The sequence below is a fragment of the Haemorhous mexicanus genome, chromosome Z, assembly GCF_027477595.1.
Source record: "Haemorhous mexicanus isolate bHaeMex1 chromosome Z, bHaeMex1.pri, whole genome shotgun sequence".
In the NCBI taxonomy this organism is placed as follows: domain Eukaryota; kingdom Metazoa; phylum Chordata; class Aves; order Passeriformes; family Fringillidae; genus Haemorhous; species Haemorhous mexicanus.
The window spans coordinates 20518988-20535709 of NC_082381.1; the positions used below are offsets into that span (position 1 = coordinate 20518988).

The 16722-nt window shown below is 38.6% G+C and overlaps 1 protein-coding gene across 5 annotated transcripts in view; it reads left to right on the plus strand.

Annotated features, from left to right (window-relative positions):
* The window catches only part of APC (APC regulator of WNT signaling pathway), a 93272-nt gene extending 80315 nt beyond the window's left edge, over positions 1–12957 (plus strand). For all 5 annotated transcript variants that reach the window (XM_059873720.1, XM_059873723.1, XM_059873724.1 and 2 more), the window contains one exon: positions 187–12957. In XM_059873720.1, the coding sequence (XP_059729703.1) occupies positions 187–6751 (6565 nt within the window). In that variant the 3' untranslated portion in view covers positions 6752–12957. The remainder of the gene's footprint in view (positions 1–186) is intronic.
* Positions 12958–16722: the final 3765 nt, after the last annotated feature.

Below are 16722 nucleotides of genomic sequence, written 5' to 3' on the forward strand. Positions count from 1 at the left end.
TAGGATTTTGTTAGCATTCAGATAAAAGCTAGTGGAAATACAAGTTATTTGTATTTCAGGAGAATTCTTGATTATCCTTTGGAAGGGTAAAACTAATTTCTAGAATAATAGGTTTCTGTTTTGCTTTGTCTTATATCCTTTTGAAATGCCACTTACGGATGTTTGTTTTCAATTACTCAACACCAGGCAAATCTTGCGAGAGAACAGCTGCTTACAAACCTTGTTACAACACTTGAAGTCACACAGTTTGACAATAGTTAGTAACGCATGTGGGACCCTGTGGAATCTCTCTGCTCGAAATGCAAAGGATCAGGAGGCGCTGTGGGACATGGGAGCTGTGAGCATGCTGAAAAACTTGATTCACTCAAAACACAAAATGATTGCCATGGGTAGTGCTGCAGCTCTACGGAACCTCATGGCAAACAGGCCAGCAAAGTACAAAGATGCCAACATTATGTCTCCAGGATCAAGCCTCCCATCCCTCCATGTCAGAAAGCAAAAGGCACTAGAAGCAGAATTAGATGCTCAGCATTTATCAGAGACTTTTGACAACATTGATAACTTGAGCCCGAAAGCATCTCACCGCAATAAGCAGAGACATAAGCAAAATATATACAGTGAGTATGTCCTGGATGCTAGTCGCCACGATGATGGGGTGTGCAGGTCAGAGAGCTTTAATGCTGGCAATATGACTGTTCTCTCACCATATACCGTAAATACTACGGTATTGCCTGGCTCCTCCTCTTCCAGTAGAGGAAACGCAGAAAATTCTCGGTCTGAGAAAGACAGGAGTGTTGAAAGGGATCGAACAGTAGGTTTAAATACCTATCATCAAGCTGCAGAGAGTACTGGAAATTCCTCTAAGAGAATAGGAATGCAGATTTCTACTGCTGCAGCTCAGATTGCCAAAGTTATGGAAGAAGTAACAAGCATGCACATTCCACAGGAAGACAGAAATTCTGGTTCCACTTCTGAAATACACTGTTTGACAGAAGACAGAAATGCCCAGAGAAGATCAGCCTCTGCCCATACTCACTCAAATACATACTTTCCAAAATCCGAGAACTCAAACAGGTCATGTCCTGTGCCTTATACAAAAATGGAATACAAAAGAGCTTCAAATGATAGTTTAAATAGTGTCAGTAGCAGTGATGGCTATGGTAAAAGAGGCCAGATGAAACCTTCCATTGAGTCTTACTCCGAAGATGATGAAAGCAAATTCTGTAGTTATGGCCAATATCCAGCTGACTTGGCACACAAGATTCATAGTGCAAATCACATGGATGACAATGATGGAGAACTAGACACTCCTATTAATTACAGTCTTAAATACTCAGATGAGCAGTTAAATTCTGGAAGGCAAAGTCCCTCCCAGAATGAAAGATGGGCAAGGCCTAAGCATATAATAGAGGATGAAATGAAACAAAATGAGCAAAGACAGTCAAGAAACCAAAATGCAGCCTACCCTGTGTATACTGAAAGTGGAGAGGATAAACACTTGAAATATCAGACACCTTTTGGACAGCAGGAGTGTGTTTCTTCCTTTAGATCAAGAGGATCCAGTGGCTCAGATCAGAACAGAGTAGGCCCAACTCTTGGAATGAATCAGAAAGTAAACCAGTCCTTGTGCCAGGTTGATGATTATGATGATGATAAGCCAACCAACTATAGTGAACGTTATTCTGAGGAGGAACAACATGAAGAGGAAGACAGACCAACTAATTACAGCATAAAGTACAATGAAGAGGAACATCATGTTGATCAGCCTATTGATTATAGTTTAAAATATTCAACTGAAGTTCCAGCACCTTCTCAGAAGCCATCTTTTACTTTTCCAAAGACGACTTCAGTGCAACTCAATAAACCTGACCATATTCCCTCAAGCAGTGGAAGCACATCAACCCCCTCAACTGGTTCAAAGAGGCAGAACCAGCTTCACCCAAGCTCTGCACAGAGCAGAAGTGGTCATGCACAGAAGAACACCTCCTGTAAGACTCCCTCTATTAATCAGGAAACTATACAAACTTACTGCGTGGAAGATACCCCAATATGTTTTTCAAGGTGTAGCTCGTTGTCATCCTTGTCATCAGCTGAAGATGAAATAGGACGTGATCAATCCACACGTAGCACAGATGCCAATAACACACTGCAGATTGCAGAACTGAAGGAAAACAGTGGGGCTCTACCTACAGAAGGTGCAGCGAGTGAAATCACATCAACAACACAACACATCAGAACAAAATCAACTAGACTTCAGACTTCTAGCTTGTCTCCTTCTGATTCCTCTAGACATAAAGCTGTTGAATTTTCTTCAGGTGCCAAATCTCCCTCAAAGAGTGGTGCCCAAACTCCTAAAAGCCCACCAGAACATTATGTACAGGAAACACCACTCATGTTCAGCAGATGTACTTCTGTAAGTTCCCTGGATAGTTTTGAAAGCCGTTCAATTGCTAGTTCAGTTCAAAGTGAGCCTTGCAGTGGAATAGTAAGTGGTATTATAAGTCCCAGTGACCTTCCAGACAGCCCTGGACAAACAATGCCTCCAAGCAGAAGTAAAACACCACCACCTGCTCAAGGAGTTCAAGTTAAAAGAGAGGTACCTAAAGGAAAAGCAACCACTACAGAGAAGAGAGAGCCTGGTCCTAGACAGGCAGCTGTAAATGCAGCTGTTCAAAGAGTTCAGGTACTGCCAGATGCTGATACACTATTACATTTTGCTACAGAAAGCACACCGGATGGGTTTTCCTGCTCTTCTAGCCTCAGTGCTCTGAGCCTTGATGAGCCATTTATACAGAAGGATGCGGAGTTAAGAATTATGCCTCCAGTTCATGAAAACGAGCATGGAAACGAAGCAGAACCTGAACAGTCAGATGATACAAAGGATAACCAGGAGAAGAAACCAGAGAAGCCAGCTGAAGCAGAAAAAGACATTCTGGATGATTCTGATGATGATATTGAAATACTGGAAGCTTGTATTATTTCTGCAATGCCAACAAAGTCTTCACGTAAAGCCAAAAAGCCTTCTCAAGCGTCTGCTCCAAAAATACCTCCTCCTGTAGCCAGAAAGCCCAGCCAGTTGCCAGTTTACAAACTTTTGCCTTCACAAAGCAGATTGCAATCACAAAAGCACGTGACTTTTACACCAGGAGATGATATGCCACGGGTGTATTGTGTTGAGGGTACACCAATAAATTTTTCAACAGCTACATCTCTGAGTGACCTGACAATAGAATCCCCCCCAAGTGAGCTGGCCAATGCAGACAATGTGGGTGTGGGAGCAGAGTCAGGGGAGTTTGAAAAGCGAGACACCATTCCTACAGAAGGCAGAAGTACTGATGATTCTCAGAGAGCAAAAAGCTCAGCTGTGACTCCCCTTGGCCTGGATGACGACAAAACAGAAGAGGGTGATATTCTGGCTGAGTGCATTAACTCAGCTATGCCAAAAGGAAAAAGTCACAAACCTTTCAGAGTGAAGAAGATAATGGATCAAATTCAACAGGCATCTTCATCTCCAAGTAATAAAAACCAACCAGAAGGTGAGAAAAAGAAGCCAACATCACCAGTAAAGCCTGTTTCCCAAAACAATGAATACAGAGCACGTGTGCGAAAAAGCATAGAACCCAAAAGCAATGCTAGTAATGAAAGAGGCTATCCAGAGAACAGAGATGCAAAGAAACAGAACCTTAAAAATAATTCAAGAGAGTTTCATGACAAATTGCCAAATAATGAAGAGCGTGTAAGAGGAAGCTTTGCATTTGATTCCCCTCATCATTACACACCTATTGAGGGAACTCCTTACTGTTTTTCACGGAATGATTCCCTGAGTTCTTTAGATTTTGATGATGATGATGTTGACCTTTCAAGGGAGAAGGCGGAATTAAGAAAAGGAAAAGAAGGAAAGGAAATTGAAAGTAAAGAGTGCTCTAATGCAGAACAGTCTTCAAATCAACAGCCAAGTAACAGGACACAAGTGTGTCAAAAACACCCAGCGGGCAGAAGCCAGACAAAAACTTTTCCTCAGTCAACTAAAGATATTCCAGACAGAGGAGCAGCTACAGATGAGAAAATGCAGAATTTTGCTATTGAAAACACACCTGTTTGTTTTTCTCGCAATTCATCTCTTAGCTCTCTCAGTGATATTGATCAGGAAAACAATAACAACAAAGAAGGGGAACCTGCAAAACGTCCTGAGGCTCCTGAGCCACAGGTGGAATCCAACAGACCACAGACTTCTGGTTATGCACCTAAATCATTTCATGTTGAAGATACTCCTGTGTGCTTCTCTAGAAACAGCTCTCTGAGTTCTCTTAGCATTGACTCAGAAGATGATCTTCTGCAGGAATGCATTAGTTCTGCTATGCCTAAAAAGAAAAAGCCCTCAAGAATGAAGAGCGATGGTGAAAAAAATAATTCCAGAAACACAGGTGGCATACTAGCAGAAGATTTAACACTGGATTTAAGGGAGATACAGAGGCCAGATTCAGAACATGGTTTTTCACCTGATTCGGAAAACTTTGACTGGAAAGCTATACAAGAAGGTGCAAATTCTATTGTTAGTAGCTTGCATCAAGCTGCAGCTGCTGCATCACTGTCTAGGCAAGCTTCATCAGACTCTGACTCTATCCTTTCATTAAAATCTGGTATTTCTTTAGGGTCACCATTTCATCTTACCCCAGACCAAGAAGAAAAACCTTTCACTAGTAATAAAGGTCCAAGAATTATTAAGCCAGGAGAGAAGAGTACACTGGAGTCTAAAAAAGTAGAATCAGAAAGTAGGGGAATCAAAGGAGGGAAGAAAGTGTATAAAAGTATGATCACAGGAAAAGCACGCTCTAATTCAGAAGTTTCAAGTTTGAAGCAACCACAACAGACAAGTGTGCCTTCAATTTCACGTGGTAGAACAATGATTCATATTCCAGGAGTTCGAAATAGTTCTTCAAGTACTAGTCCTGTTTCCAAAAAAGGACCCCCACTCAAAAACATGAATTCCAAGAGTCCCAGTGAAGGCCAAAGTTTGACTAGTTCTCCAAGAGGAGCCAAATCATCAGTGAAACCTGAGCCAGCTCCTGTGACTAGGCAGCCATCAGGGTTGAACCAGAGTGGATCAAGTAAAGGACCTTCTAGATCAGGATCTAGAGACTCCACTCCTTCTAGACCTCAACAGCAGCCATTAAGTAGGCCTCTGCAATCTCCTGGACGAAACTCCATTTCCCCAGGAAGAAATGGTATCAGTCCTCCCAACAAACTGTCACAGTTGCCAAGAACATCATCTCCCAGCACAGCTTCAACTAAATCCTCAAGTTCAGGTAGAATGTCATACACACCACCAGGCAGACAGATGAGCCAGCAAAACCTTACAAAGCAAACTGCCTTACCTAAGAGTACTAGTAGCATTCCGCGTAGTGAATCTGCTTCAAAGGGGTTAAACCAAACTCTCAGCACTGGTGGATCAAACAAAAAGACTGACCTATCCAGAATGCCATCCACAAAGTCTAGTGGAAGTGAATCTGACAGATCTGAGAGACCTGTTCTCGTTCGTCAGTCAACTTTTATTAAAGAGGCTCCAAGCCCGACTCTGAGACGGAAGTTAGAAGAGTCAGCTTCATTTGAATCTCTGTCGCCTTCCAGGCCAGATTCTCCCACAAGATCCCAACTACAGACCCCAGTTTTAAGTCCTTCTCTTCCTGATATGTCTTTATCCACTCATTCACCTGCCCAGAGTAGCAGTTGGCGAAAATTAGCCCCTAATCAGAGCCCTACTATAGAATATGATGGGAGACCAGCAAAGCGTCATGACATAGCTCGTTCCCATTCTGAGAGTCCATCTAGGCTGCTGATCAACAGATCAGGAACGTGGAAGCGTGAGCACAGTAAGCATTCCTCATCACTTCCTCGTGTAAGCACTTGGCGGAGAACTGGAAGTTCCTCCTCAATCCTGTCAGCTTCTTCAGAATCCAGTGAAAAGGCAAAAAGTGAAGATGAAAAGCAGCATGGAGGTTCTCTCCCTGGACACAAGCAAAGTAAAGAAAGCCAAGCACCAGCAAAAGGTACTTGGAGAAAAATAAAAGAAAATGAAATTCCTCAGATAATGAATGATCCTCAGCATTCTTCTTCAGGTGCCACAAATGGCTCTGATTCCAAAACCCTCATCTATCAGATGGCTCCAGCTGTCTCTAAGACAGAGGATGTGTGGGTGAGGATAGAGGACTGCCCAATTAACAACCCTCGATCTGGAAGGTCCCCAACTGGAAATACTCCCCCTGTTATTGACAGTATTTCGGAGAAAGGGGGTGTGAATGGTAAAGATCCTAAAGAGATTCAAGAAAAACAAACCCCAGGGAATGGTGGTGTTCCTGTTCGTACCGTTGGTTTAGAAAACCGTCTAAACTCTTTCTTTCAGATAGACAGTCAAGACAAGAAAGGCACTGAAACAAAGCCTCTGCAGAATAATCCCGTTCCTGCACCAGAAATTAACGAAAGTACTGTTAGCGAGCGTACTCCATTCAGTTCCAGTAGCTCAAGCAAGCACAGCTCCCCCATTGGTGCTGTGGCAGCAAGGGTGACTCCTTTCAACTACAACCCGAGCCGCAGGAAGAGCAGCGTGGACAATAGCTCTGCTCGGCCCTCACAGATACCAACCCCGGTGAATAACAGCACCAAGAAACGTGACACCAAGTCTGAAAACACTGACTCCAGTGGAACACAAAGCCCTAAACGTCACTCTGGCTCTTATCTGGTAACTTCTGTTTAAGTGCAACAAAAAAAAACACAAAAAAACTGATGTATTATATACAGCAGCTACTTAGAAACTTTGTTTCAAATGAAACAAAAAAAAAATGGGGATTGATTTTTTTTGTTTGTTTGGTTTGTTTGTTTTTATTTGTTGTAAATAGCTTTGATTCTTGTTAGATGGTCCTTGTTCTGGAAGCCATATTTGATAGTATACTTTGTCTCCACTGGTGATATTTTGCAGGAATATTGATTGACAGTTTGGAATAAAATTGCTAAAGCAAGTGTATTTGTACAGTATGTTTAACATGTATTCCCATGTTTAACATGCATCTCATCCCATTATCCTTTGAATATTGCTTGTCATTGAAATCATAGAATAGCACAATAGAAGTGATGCAGTCACATTGCTTTACCAATAAGTTCTAGATTACAGACCAACTAAACTACATCAGGGAAGAATTGGTATTATTTATGCAAAAAAAATATACTCATGTTTAGTATTTGTGAGTTCATCTAACCCAATAATTAATCATGTGGCTGTGAAATTCACAGTAATATGGTTTCCGCTGAACAAGCTTTTCCTAGCCTGCTTTTCTGCATGAATGGAACTGATGGTTCATTTTATGAAGTAATGATTAACATTTCTGTGGTCACATAATGTGCATAGATAGTTATGGTGTAACAATTTACACATTCTTTGTGCTCTGAAAAAGAAAAAAACAAAAAAACAACTGTGTAACTGTAAAACCTTGAACAAAATTATTTTACCTGAATTAGATTTTATCTTAAAGTAGGTAGAATTTTTTTGCTATGCTGTAACTTGTTGTATATTCTGGTATTTGAGGTGAGATGGCTGCTCTTTTATTAATGAGACGTGGGTGATGTCTCAACAGAGACTAAAATGAACATTTCAGAATAAATTATTACTATATGTAAGTTGTGTGTGTTACTTCTGCATTACATAAAAATACAGGATTTTGCTTTGAGATGTCACCATTATAATGTGGTTATATGCACTTAAAACTTAAGGCCTGATTTGGGATAATCCTGCACCTCCAATATCTGTTCTTCCTTATCACTGGCAAATGGCTGTTGTAGGATGCTTTTAACATTTGCAGGATCAGGCCCTAGGTCTTCTGTAATATATTTGTAATTGAAACAGTTTCACACATCTCAGGTGCATAACAAGGCTAAAGGCAGGGTATTTCCAGTAGCCACGCAGTATAATTGTTCTCACGACTGCAAGCCTGAAACAATATTGTATCTATACAAATAATATTTGTAAAACAAAACATTTTTTGATTGGGGATATAATGTAGAATGTGAAATAATGACTATAAGATGAAATTTTGCTTCTATTTGCGCTCTGTGGATTGTTTTTTTTTTTAATTTATTTATTTTTAAAAAAATTATGAAGGGAAGAATATCACAAGAATCCCATGGCAGCAAGAAATTTGTTACCATAGCAGAAAAAGAATTTTATGCAAAACATGACATTTGCTGCCTCAAGCCTTTTTGATGCAAATATAGATTGTGCTAGAACAATGCTGAAAAAAAGCAGATTTGTGCTTTAAAAATATAAATATAGTCTGAATTTAGATGAGGATTACTTCAAAGTAGTAACATGAGAGAACAGAACATTAACCATTCTGTGCATGTTTAAACAAACCATGAAATGAAATGGTATATCAGTTTCGTTGTATCTCAACTGGATTGTTCTAAAGGTAGCTTTCTAAATAACTGATATGTCAGAATGCCCTGATTTCAGGAAGCCCTGAAATAGAGCAATTTACCTTTATGGTAGCTTTAACACAGTTGCAGTGTATCACTTCTATGGCTTTTGTACTTCTGATTCTGAAATGAATCAGTTGAATTCATTATAAATCATGCACTGATTTAGGAACAATCAAGACACTATCATAAGACAGAAGTCAATTTGCATAGAAGCCAGTACCAAAAATACCTGTTGGCAGAAGTGGTATCTCACTTGCTCTTTTGTTATTTGCTTCCTGTCACATTTTCTTAGAGACATGCCAAGTTCCTGTATCACCTCGTGAACCTGTTAAGAAGCAGCACTCCTTGTGTTAGCATTTGAAATATTTTGCATACTAATATCTTCATTAAACTTCTAATATGAATGAATATTTAGTGTCCTTTTAAAGATGAGATTGAAACAGATTATGTCATGTATTTAAAGTCAGGACTTCCTGCTGGAGTACATGTGGAACTCCACCCTTGAGTTTTAAATGAAAGACCACTTTTCTTGTAAATGTTTTGATTTTTTTCTTTTTTATTATTTTGTGCTGGGCTTTTAACAACTAATACAAAAATATACTACGTAATCCAGAATAGTTGTTTAACACTGGCATTACATATTTGTCCTGTCAATTAAAGAATTAAAGGTAAACTCAGTCTCAGAAAAGAAATTCTGGTTTCGGTTCTGTTACTGAAAAACAACTGAAATCAGTTTTTTAATCAGAAGATAACGTGAAACTATAAATAACTGTATGCGTATCAAACACCAGAATGTCTTTGAAAATTATAGTGGCTTCTTGATATAGACTTGGGGATACTTCATGATCATTATAATTGGAAAGTTTCTCTTAGTATCCACTTAAGTAATCCTATATTTGTAGCAAAGACAAGCTAGAGAAACTTTCCAACTATAAGGGTAGTGATACACTAAAATATGCTTCCCATGGGAGTTGTTAAATTTCCAGTATAGAAGTTTAAAGAAGAGGTTTATGAAACATCTCATAGGGATGGACTGTAGTATATTTCATATTGCCTGTTTGCAGAGATGGGTGATCTTTTGAAATCTCTTCCAGATCTACATTTCTCTGATTCTTTATCTAAAATACTTAGTATCCACTAAGAGCCTTTCAGAATATTTAAAGACATCCATGATGTTTGATTTATGATGGGGATATAAAGTTATATTCTTTAAGCTTAACTAAAAAGCAGATCCCAGAAGTATAAAATCAAAGATACAAAAAATGGTTGCAATAAGTATATTTGGTCTTGGATTTTGTTAATGATGTTAGAGTCACAATAGTCAGATTTGATTTATGCTGCTAAATATAACCTCTCGTTCCTTGGTTTTATTTGTATGAAGTTGCCACAGCAGGTAAGAGGACATTGTTTCTGTCAAGGCAAAACAAAGAATAGCAAGGAGCTAAGGAAACCAAGACTTAATTTACTGTTCTTCTGGGATGCACTGCCTTTCTTTCTACCAATTTTGGTAGAATTTTTTGTGACTTATGCTCAGACCTTTATTTGTCCTTGAATTAGCTTATCATATCTAGTGCACACCAAACTTATACTTAAAAATCAGTTTATACTGAAAAATAAGTCATAAAGCTCATTTCAGACAGTCTTCTAGCTTTGTCCTCTTGGTGTGAAAAGCAGAGATCTGACCTCCCCACAGTTTGTAATTAGTTCACTTTTTAAAATGTGCTTCCATTTTAGTTTCTTGCAGTGTGCCACAGTTAAAGTTACTGCTCAATTTCTGTGTAAGCTCTTCTGACTAAATATTGCAGTCTTTAAAGGGGAATTAATCTATTTCTATTTTTCATGTGCAGTTCTCTATTGAGAATATTTTCTCCTGAAGGATTAAAGGTAATACTCACGGCTCTGTCAGATATGACAGCTTAAAAATTGAAAGCCTTGCCATAGTTTCCAGATGAGACTGGAGTATTGTTTCAAGTATGATTTGGCTGCAGAATACAAGTATAGTTTATGCTATAAATGTCAGTAAGCTGCAGTATTCTTCAACCTAGACAAATACCTTTGATGGCTTTGGGAAGTTAGCTGCTCTGTCTTTGGTAAAGGAGGAGGGAGATAAAAGGGACAGTTTCAGAGTGAGCCATATTGTCCAAGGGATGTACTTTCCTTTTTTCCTCAGTAAATTACATAAGCTGTACCAGAAAGAACAGCTTATGCAAAAATTAATGAGGCATTATTTTGAAGTATACCAGTAGACCAGAAAACTGCATAACCTTTGCCTGATAATCTGAAAACCGAATTATTTGATGTCTACTTTGGAGTACTTCATAGCAGTCCATCCCCTTGATCCCCTCAACAGAAGTTGATATTACCAACAAAGATAACTGTGTTAGCTTCCTCTTTCTTCTTAAGGATAACAATCCATACTATTTCTAGAACTGAAGAAATGGCATGTGCTGTTCAAAGAGGTTTTTTTCTCCATTCCATGCTTCTGGCTATGAATCCTGGCTCTTACATGACCATTCACTTGCTTGCCTCTTACCTTCTCCCCTGATGGGGTTAGTAGGATTAGTGCTGCTTGGATATGCTGAATTTGCTCAGTGCATAGTTGGACAAGTGCCACCTGAGCCAGCAAAAAAGTAAATAAAACAGCTAGGGTTGGTTGAAAGAGGTTGGGATAGTTTACTTTATAGGAGGTCAATGGATTGAGCCATTACAAGCAATTTTAAGCCTATGTGCCAAGTTTCAGACCTTCACCCATTTTGACCCAGCAAAAGCAAACTGAAGTTGGGTTTTTTTTGGTTTTTTTTGGTTTGGGTTTTTTGGGGCTTTTTTTACTGAATTTTTGCCTAATGGCCTCTAGTGCTTTGCATTTAAATACCTTATATTCAGGTAAATCCTTAATCCTGGAAATTCTGACAACTAACTTCAGAAGTATTACATCAGTATATGGATGTGGAAAAGATACATTTCTTCATCAAAAATAAATACACACACCCCCCCCACCCAAAAAAAAGTCTACCACATGTAAACTTCTGGGAGACTGTTTTTAGATTTGCAATATTAAATTCAATGCAGTAAATCCTTCCAGTGAAGAGATTAATTGCAATTATTGCTTTCCTAGAAGAGGCTTGAAGAGGGAGGTAACATCTCCCTTTCAAAATGAGGTCAGTATTGTAGGAATAATCTGGAAAATGTTTAGGTGGACTCAATGAAGTTGTACAGTTACTACATTTACTAGATGCCTCCCAAATGTCTTTCCCATCTAGTTTTCATAAAACAGTACAAACAGCCATAAGAGCGTCACTAAAAATCACGTGCAGGCTTCCACCTAAATATAACTTCCTACATCTACTGTAATGCCTTGCAAAGTTGGATCCACCTGTGCGACAGCTTTGTTCTTGATGAGATGTGTGATTTGGATGAAGCTGTGAATCAGAAGTGAAGTGTCAGTTAATGTAAAGCATGACTTTTTCACTATGTTTAAAACTCTGAGGACCTTTTTGATACCAAATTACCCAAGTGTATTCACTCTCTGGTTCCACAGCCATCTCCTTTGCACTTTGACATTTAACCAGAAGAGATGCCCACTTTTAATTTCATTTCAGATCACATGTAGAAATAAGATTCCTGCATCATAGTTTCCTATATGCAGAATAACAGTTTGTATCTGTAAATGTGTTTATAGAGAATGTTACGTAGCTAAGGTTGAGTTTTTAGTCAGAATGGTAAGTTAACTGCTTACGTGTGTTGTGTTTGGTTACATATTGGAAGTGCAAGGGAATTTGGTGTGGTGCTTTAAGAGTTCACAACATAATTAATGCAGGTGTCAATTAACTTGTGATGCCAAGATGAATTTTCTGCTGTGAAGTTTCAGTTTACTAGATATGCTGTTAACTTACTCTAAGATTGGGGAATGCCTCCCTAGCAGTTTTGCAAATTACCTTTCTTAGGAAATTTCCACACAGTTACAGGCTTATGTATTAGCGAATTTCTGCCACTTCAAGATTTAAAGAAATTATTTGAATTTTACTGTTTGTGAAAACATCCTTTGCTTGAGTGGCTGTAGAACTGCAGTTAAAATTTCAGGAAGATGTAGAGGGAGCTAGTTCCCTCAGTAAAAATGCACTTCTGTACAGAGCTCAAGCCATACAAACAAACAGTATATCTAATGCCATGCTTTCTGGTAGGATCTAACATGAATAAAGCTTGTGCTGGTTCTCTGCAAGTAAACTGTCATCCTGTGAGATCAGATGAATTTGCCCACCTGTAAGTGTTGTTTCTCTTGAACAAACTTGGCCCACAATTATCTTTCCTTCAATTTTGTTGTTTGCTTCTGCCTGAGATGCATTACTGTTTATATCCTAACTCTGTAATTAATTCTTTCTTCAATTATTCTAATGTATTTTGTTTCACAGTATACTTATTCTGAATTTAGTCTTGCTATGCATAATTTATTTATTACTTGCAGTGTTACATAAAATTTCCTCCTGATTGCACCTTGTCAGAGTGGAATTGTTTTCTTGGCTACTACTGAAAGTTAGGTGTCCACTGTATTAGAAATATGATTTCATTTAAAGAGGAATTTGTTGTTAAGACACTTCAGTAATTCACCATATCAGAACAGATGCTCTAAAAAACCCCCATGCATTTTCATTTTAGTGATACTTGCATTTCAGATAAATAAGTTGAAAAAAGAAGCTTGAGAACCTGGTTCACCTGTAGAGTTCTTTGTTCTCTTCCATGTTTCACCTTAGAAGAAACTGCACAAAACAAAATCTAGTTCTGACACAGTATAATTCCATAATCCCTCTATTACTTACAAAAGTTTCCCAAGGCTTATTTCATTATGACTCAAAAGCATAGCAGAGACTAATTACAAAAGTCTTTCTTTCCTGTAAAAAATGAATTCTTTAGTGCCTGATAGACATAATTAAGGGACATAAGTTGATTGATTCCCAACACACATACACATATATATTTATATTTGCATACATATTTTACACTCCCCTATTCACTTTAGACTTTCACAAAAGTATTTAAACTAAAAACAGTACATTGTTGCTGATTACTAAGATCCCTTGTTTTCTAACAGTTGTACCACTTTTCATATTGAGTTCTAATTTGAGGAGTGATTTTCAAGTTGTTGTAAAAAGAAAATGCATTTAAGTTCTTGTTTATATGCAGAAAATTGCTTTGCCAGAAATTTAAATATATTAATTAAAATAACGTTTTTAAAAGGATTATAATTATCACCTTCAATTTAAAATCATTAGGGATCATGAAAACAAGGAGACTTTGAGTGATGATTACATTAAATACAAATGAAGGTAGGCAAAACCTAATTCTGCCCTTTTTTCTCTAACAGTCCTCTATATAAAAAGCACATTGGTAGCAGGAAAGGACTTGTGCATCTTACCTGACTATTGCTAAAGTCTGGGATAGCACATGTTCACAAGTAACTGGAAGAACATGCAAATAGATGTAAAAGTTAAGCCATAAAATGAGTTATAAGAAAACTCCCAATTTTTATTGGTTTTTGTAGTAGTATTTTGTTATTTGGACGATGAAAAGGAATTGGGGCATCCTTTTTTTTCCTACTACACTGAGCAGCTGAACAGCTGTGATGGAGTATTTGACACTTTTAAGTGTTTTAAGTGGTATTGTTTAAACCACAGTTGGCAATCAAACACTACCCAGCCACTCGCTCCCCTCCTGTGGGATGGGGAAGACAATCAGAAGAGTAAAAATGAATAAAAAGAAAAGGAAGAAAATTATGATGATGATGACTGTGATGATGATAACAATAATAAAGACAATAATAATAGAGAATCTACAAAACAAGTGAGTCACATTACAGTTGCTTACCACTTGCTGATTCCTAGGCAATCCCTAAGCATGAGCCTCCAGCCCCTCCAGCCCACTTTCTCCACAGGTATATCCTCAGCATGATGCCATAAGGTCTGGAACTATCATTTTGGCTGGTTTATGTGTCCTCCCTCAACGTCTTGTGCCACTCAGCTCTCTTCCTGGCAGGGCGTGAGAAACTTACTCTAGCAACAAAAACATCCGTGAATTTTCAACATTCTCATACTAAATTCATAACACAGTACTATACTACTTACTAGAAAGAAAATTACCTGTCCCAGCCAAAACCAGAACATAAATCATTTGGAGTTGTTCGAAGTGAAAATCTAGCTGAAGTGAAAGCTGTGAATTCAGAGCAAATAATGTATTACTGTATCACACACAGATGACTGATGGTTTCTTTTGATCTTGGAAGCTGGCTGTACACAGCTGTGAATTTACACAGCTGTAAGTTGCTTTACAAAGCTAAAACAGAAATAAAAAGAATGGGTGTAAATTTGAGCTCCATACTTAAGAGATACAGTCTTTGCAATCAGAAGGAATGAGAAGTGGGTAGAAATCCATGGTTTTCCACTTTGCCAGTTCCATTGTGGCCAGCTAATAGGGATTTGGATAGAATTTTGGCAGTGTGATGCCCAGCATTATCCTCAGGATCTCAGTGAAACACTGTATATATTTTTTGCTCTACATTAATTCATGCAAGTCAAGGTTTGGGTCTAGGTAACAGAATCCAAAAGACTTTTAGGTCCAAACACCATATAAGTAAGGCTGGTTTCAAGGCCACTTGTCAGCTGCTCTTGGTGGTGCGCCTCTTGCACAGATTGAAACATTTAAGCCTCAAGTGGCTTTAGAACATCCAATGCTCCTTAAATAAACTATAACTATTGACATTTACAGTCCTCTGCCACTGAGATGTACAGAAGTGGTGCTTCTGCTGATTCATAAAGAATGCTGTGTTGATCTTTTCTGTAAGGGCATGAGGTACTGCCTCTATCTTCTGATGACACTTATGTAGCAGACAGGATTCTGGATCGTTAAAACTGAAAGGCAATCTATGGATTTAAAATCACAGAATCACAGAATGGCTTGAGTAGGAAAGGGACCTTAGAAATCATCCAGTTCTGGGTTGAAACCCTGCCATGGGTAGGGACACCCCTTGCCTTGGGAAAATGGCACATACAGTCTTGTAAAAGTGGCAATTAGTGGTTAATTCTGCATGTTGAAGTCTCATGGTAAGTAAATACCAGCAAAATGAAACTAAATGAAAGACAGCATTATTTTCTCTCTGTGCTTTTGAAAATGTACTGTTGGACAGACCTGCCTGTTACTTCCAACTTGAGTTACAATTCATGAAATATTTTTCACAATTAAAGTTTTGTGGTTTTTTTCCCAGCCCTTATATTTTACTTAAAAATATCCCTCTGGAAATCTCATTTACAAAAACTGTGAAGCAAATCCTTCCCGTGTTGCTCCCTTCCCTTCATTGACCATTGAACAAATCAAGATTTCCCCCTACATCCCTGTGCTGTGTTTTTTCTCCAGTCCACTACAGAGCTGTTTCACCTGCTTTCTCCTGAATAACTTCACTAGTCCTACTATTATATAGGTATTTTTATAATGTTTAGACTATGGAGTGTAGCCTCAAGTGAGAAGAAACTGAATATGGATGTAATCTCTGAATAAGAAGGTGTATGTAAACACTTCCAGTAAAACACTGTGTCACATACAAACTGTGTCACCTCAAATCATCTCCATTTTCGTGGGCTCCCGCTTCCCGTTAGGGCATTTGCATTTACTCCAGGTGAATTGCAGCAGTCTATCACAACCACTTTGAATTGCTATTTCGTATTTGTAGAGGGCTCTTGTTGCTGGGTTGGTTTGTTTGGGAAGGGTTTTCTTTGAGATTTGAGGGGGTTTTTTTTGTTTGGTTTTTGTTGGGGATTTTTTTGTTATTTTTCTTCCCCAAAAGCCATTAACAGTAAAAACAGAGTCTCAGTCAGGACACCTGACTTGGTGGTGACAGTGTATACAGAGACAGAATTCTCTGCTTTAGGGTTTTATAGTGTAATTTTCATTCCCCGCCCCTTCCCATCCACTGCAGTGGCCACAGACACAGGAATAACCTCAGCAAGTTATACACAGCTTTCCAAGACCGGTATCCCTGCTACTACTCTCCAAAGGCATTATCCGCAGTCTTGATGTTTTGCTGCAGATGTGTACAAGTCCTATCCTCACCAGCAATTGTACCTTCTCTTCATACTGCTTTAAATTGTTTGAAACCTGTCAGGTGTTGAGTGCTCCATTCCATTTCTGAGTCCAGGGCCAGCAGATACTTGGGAAATGCATGCAGCTACAGCATCCCTGAGCTGGAATGCTTTGTGACCTACTTCTGTCTCT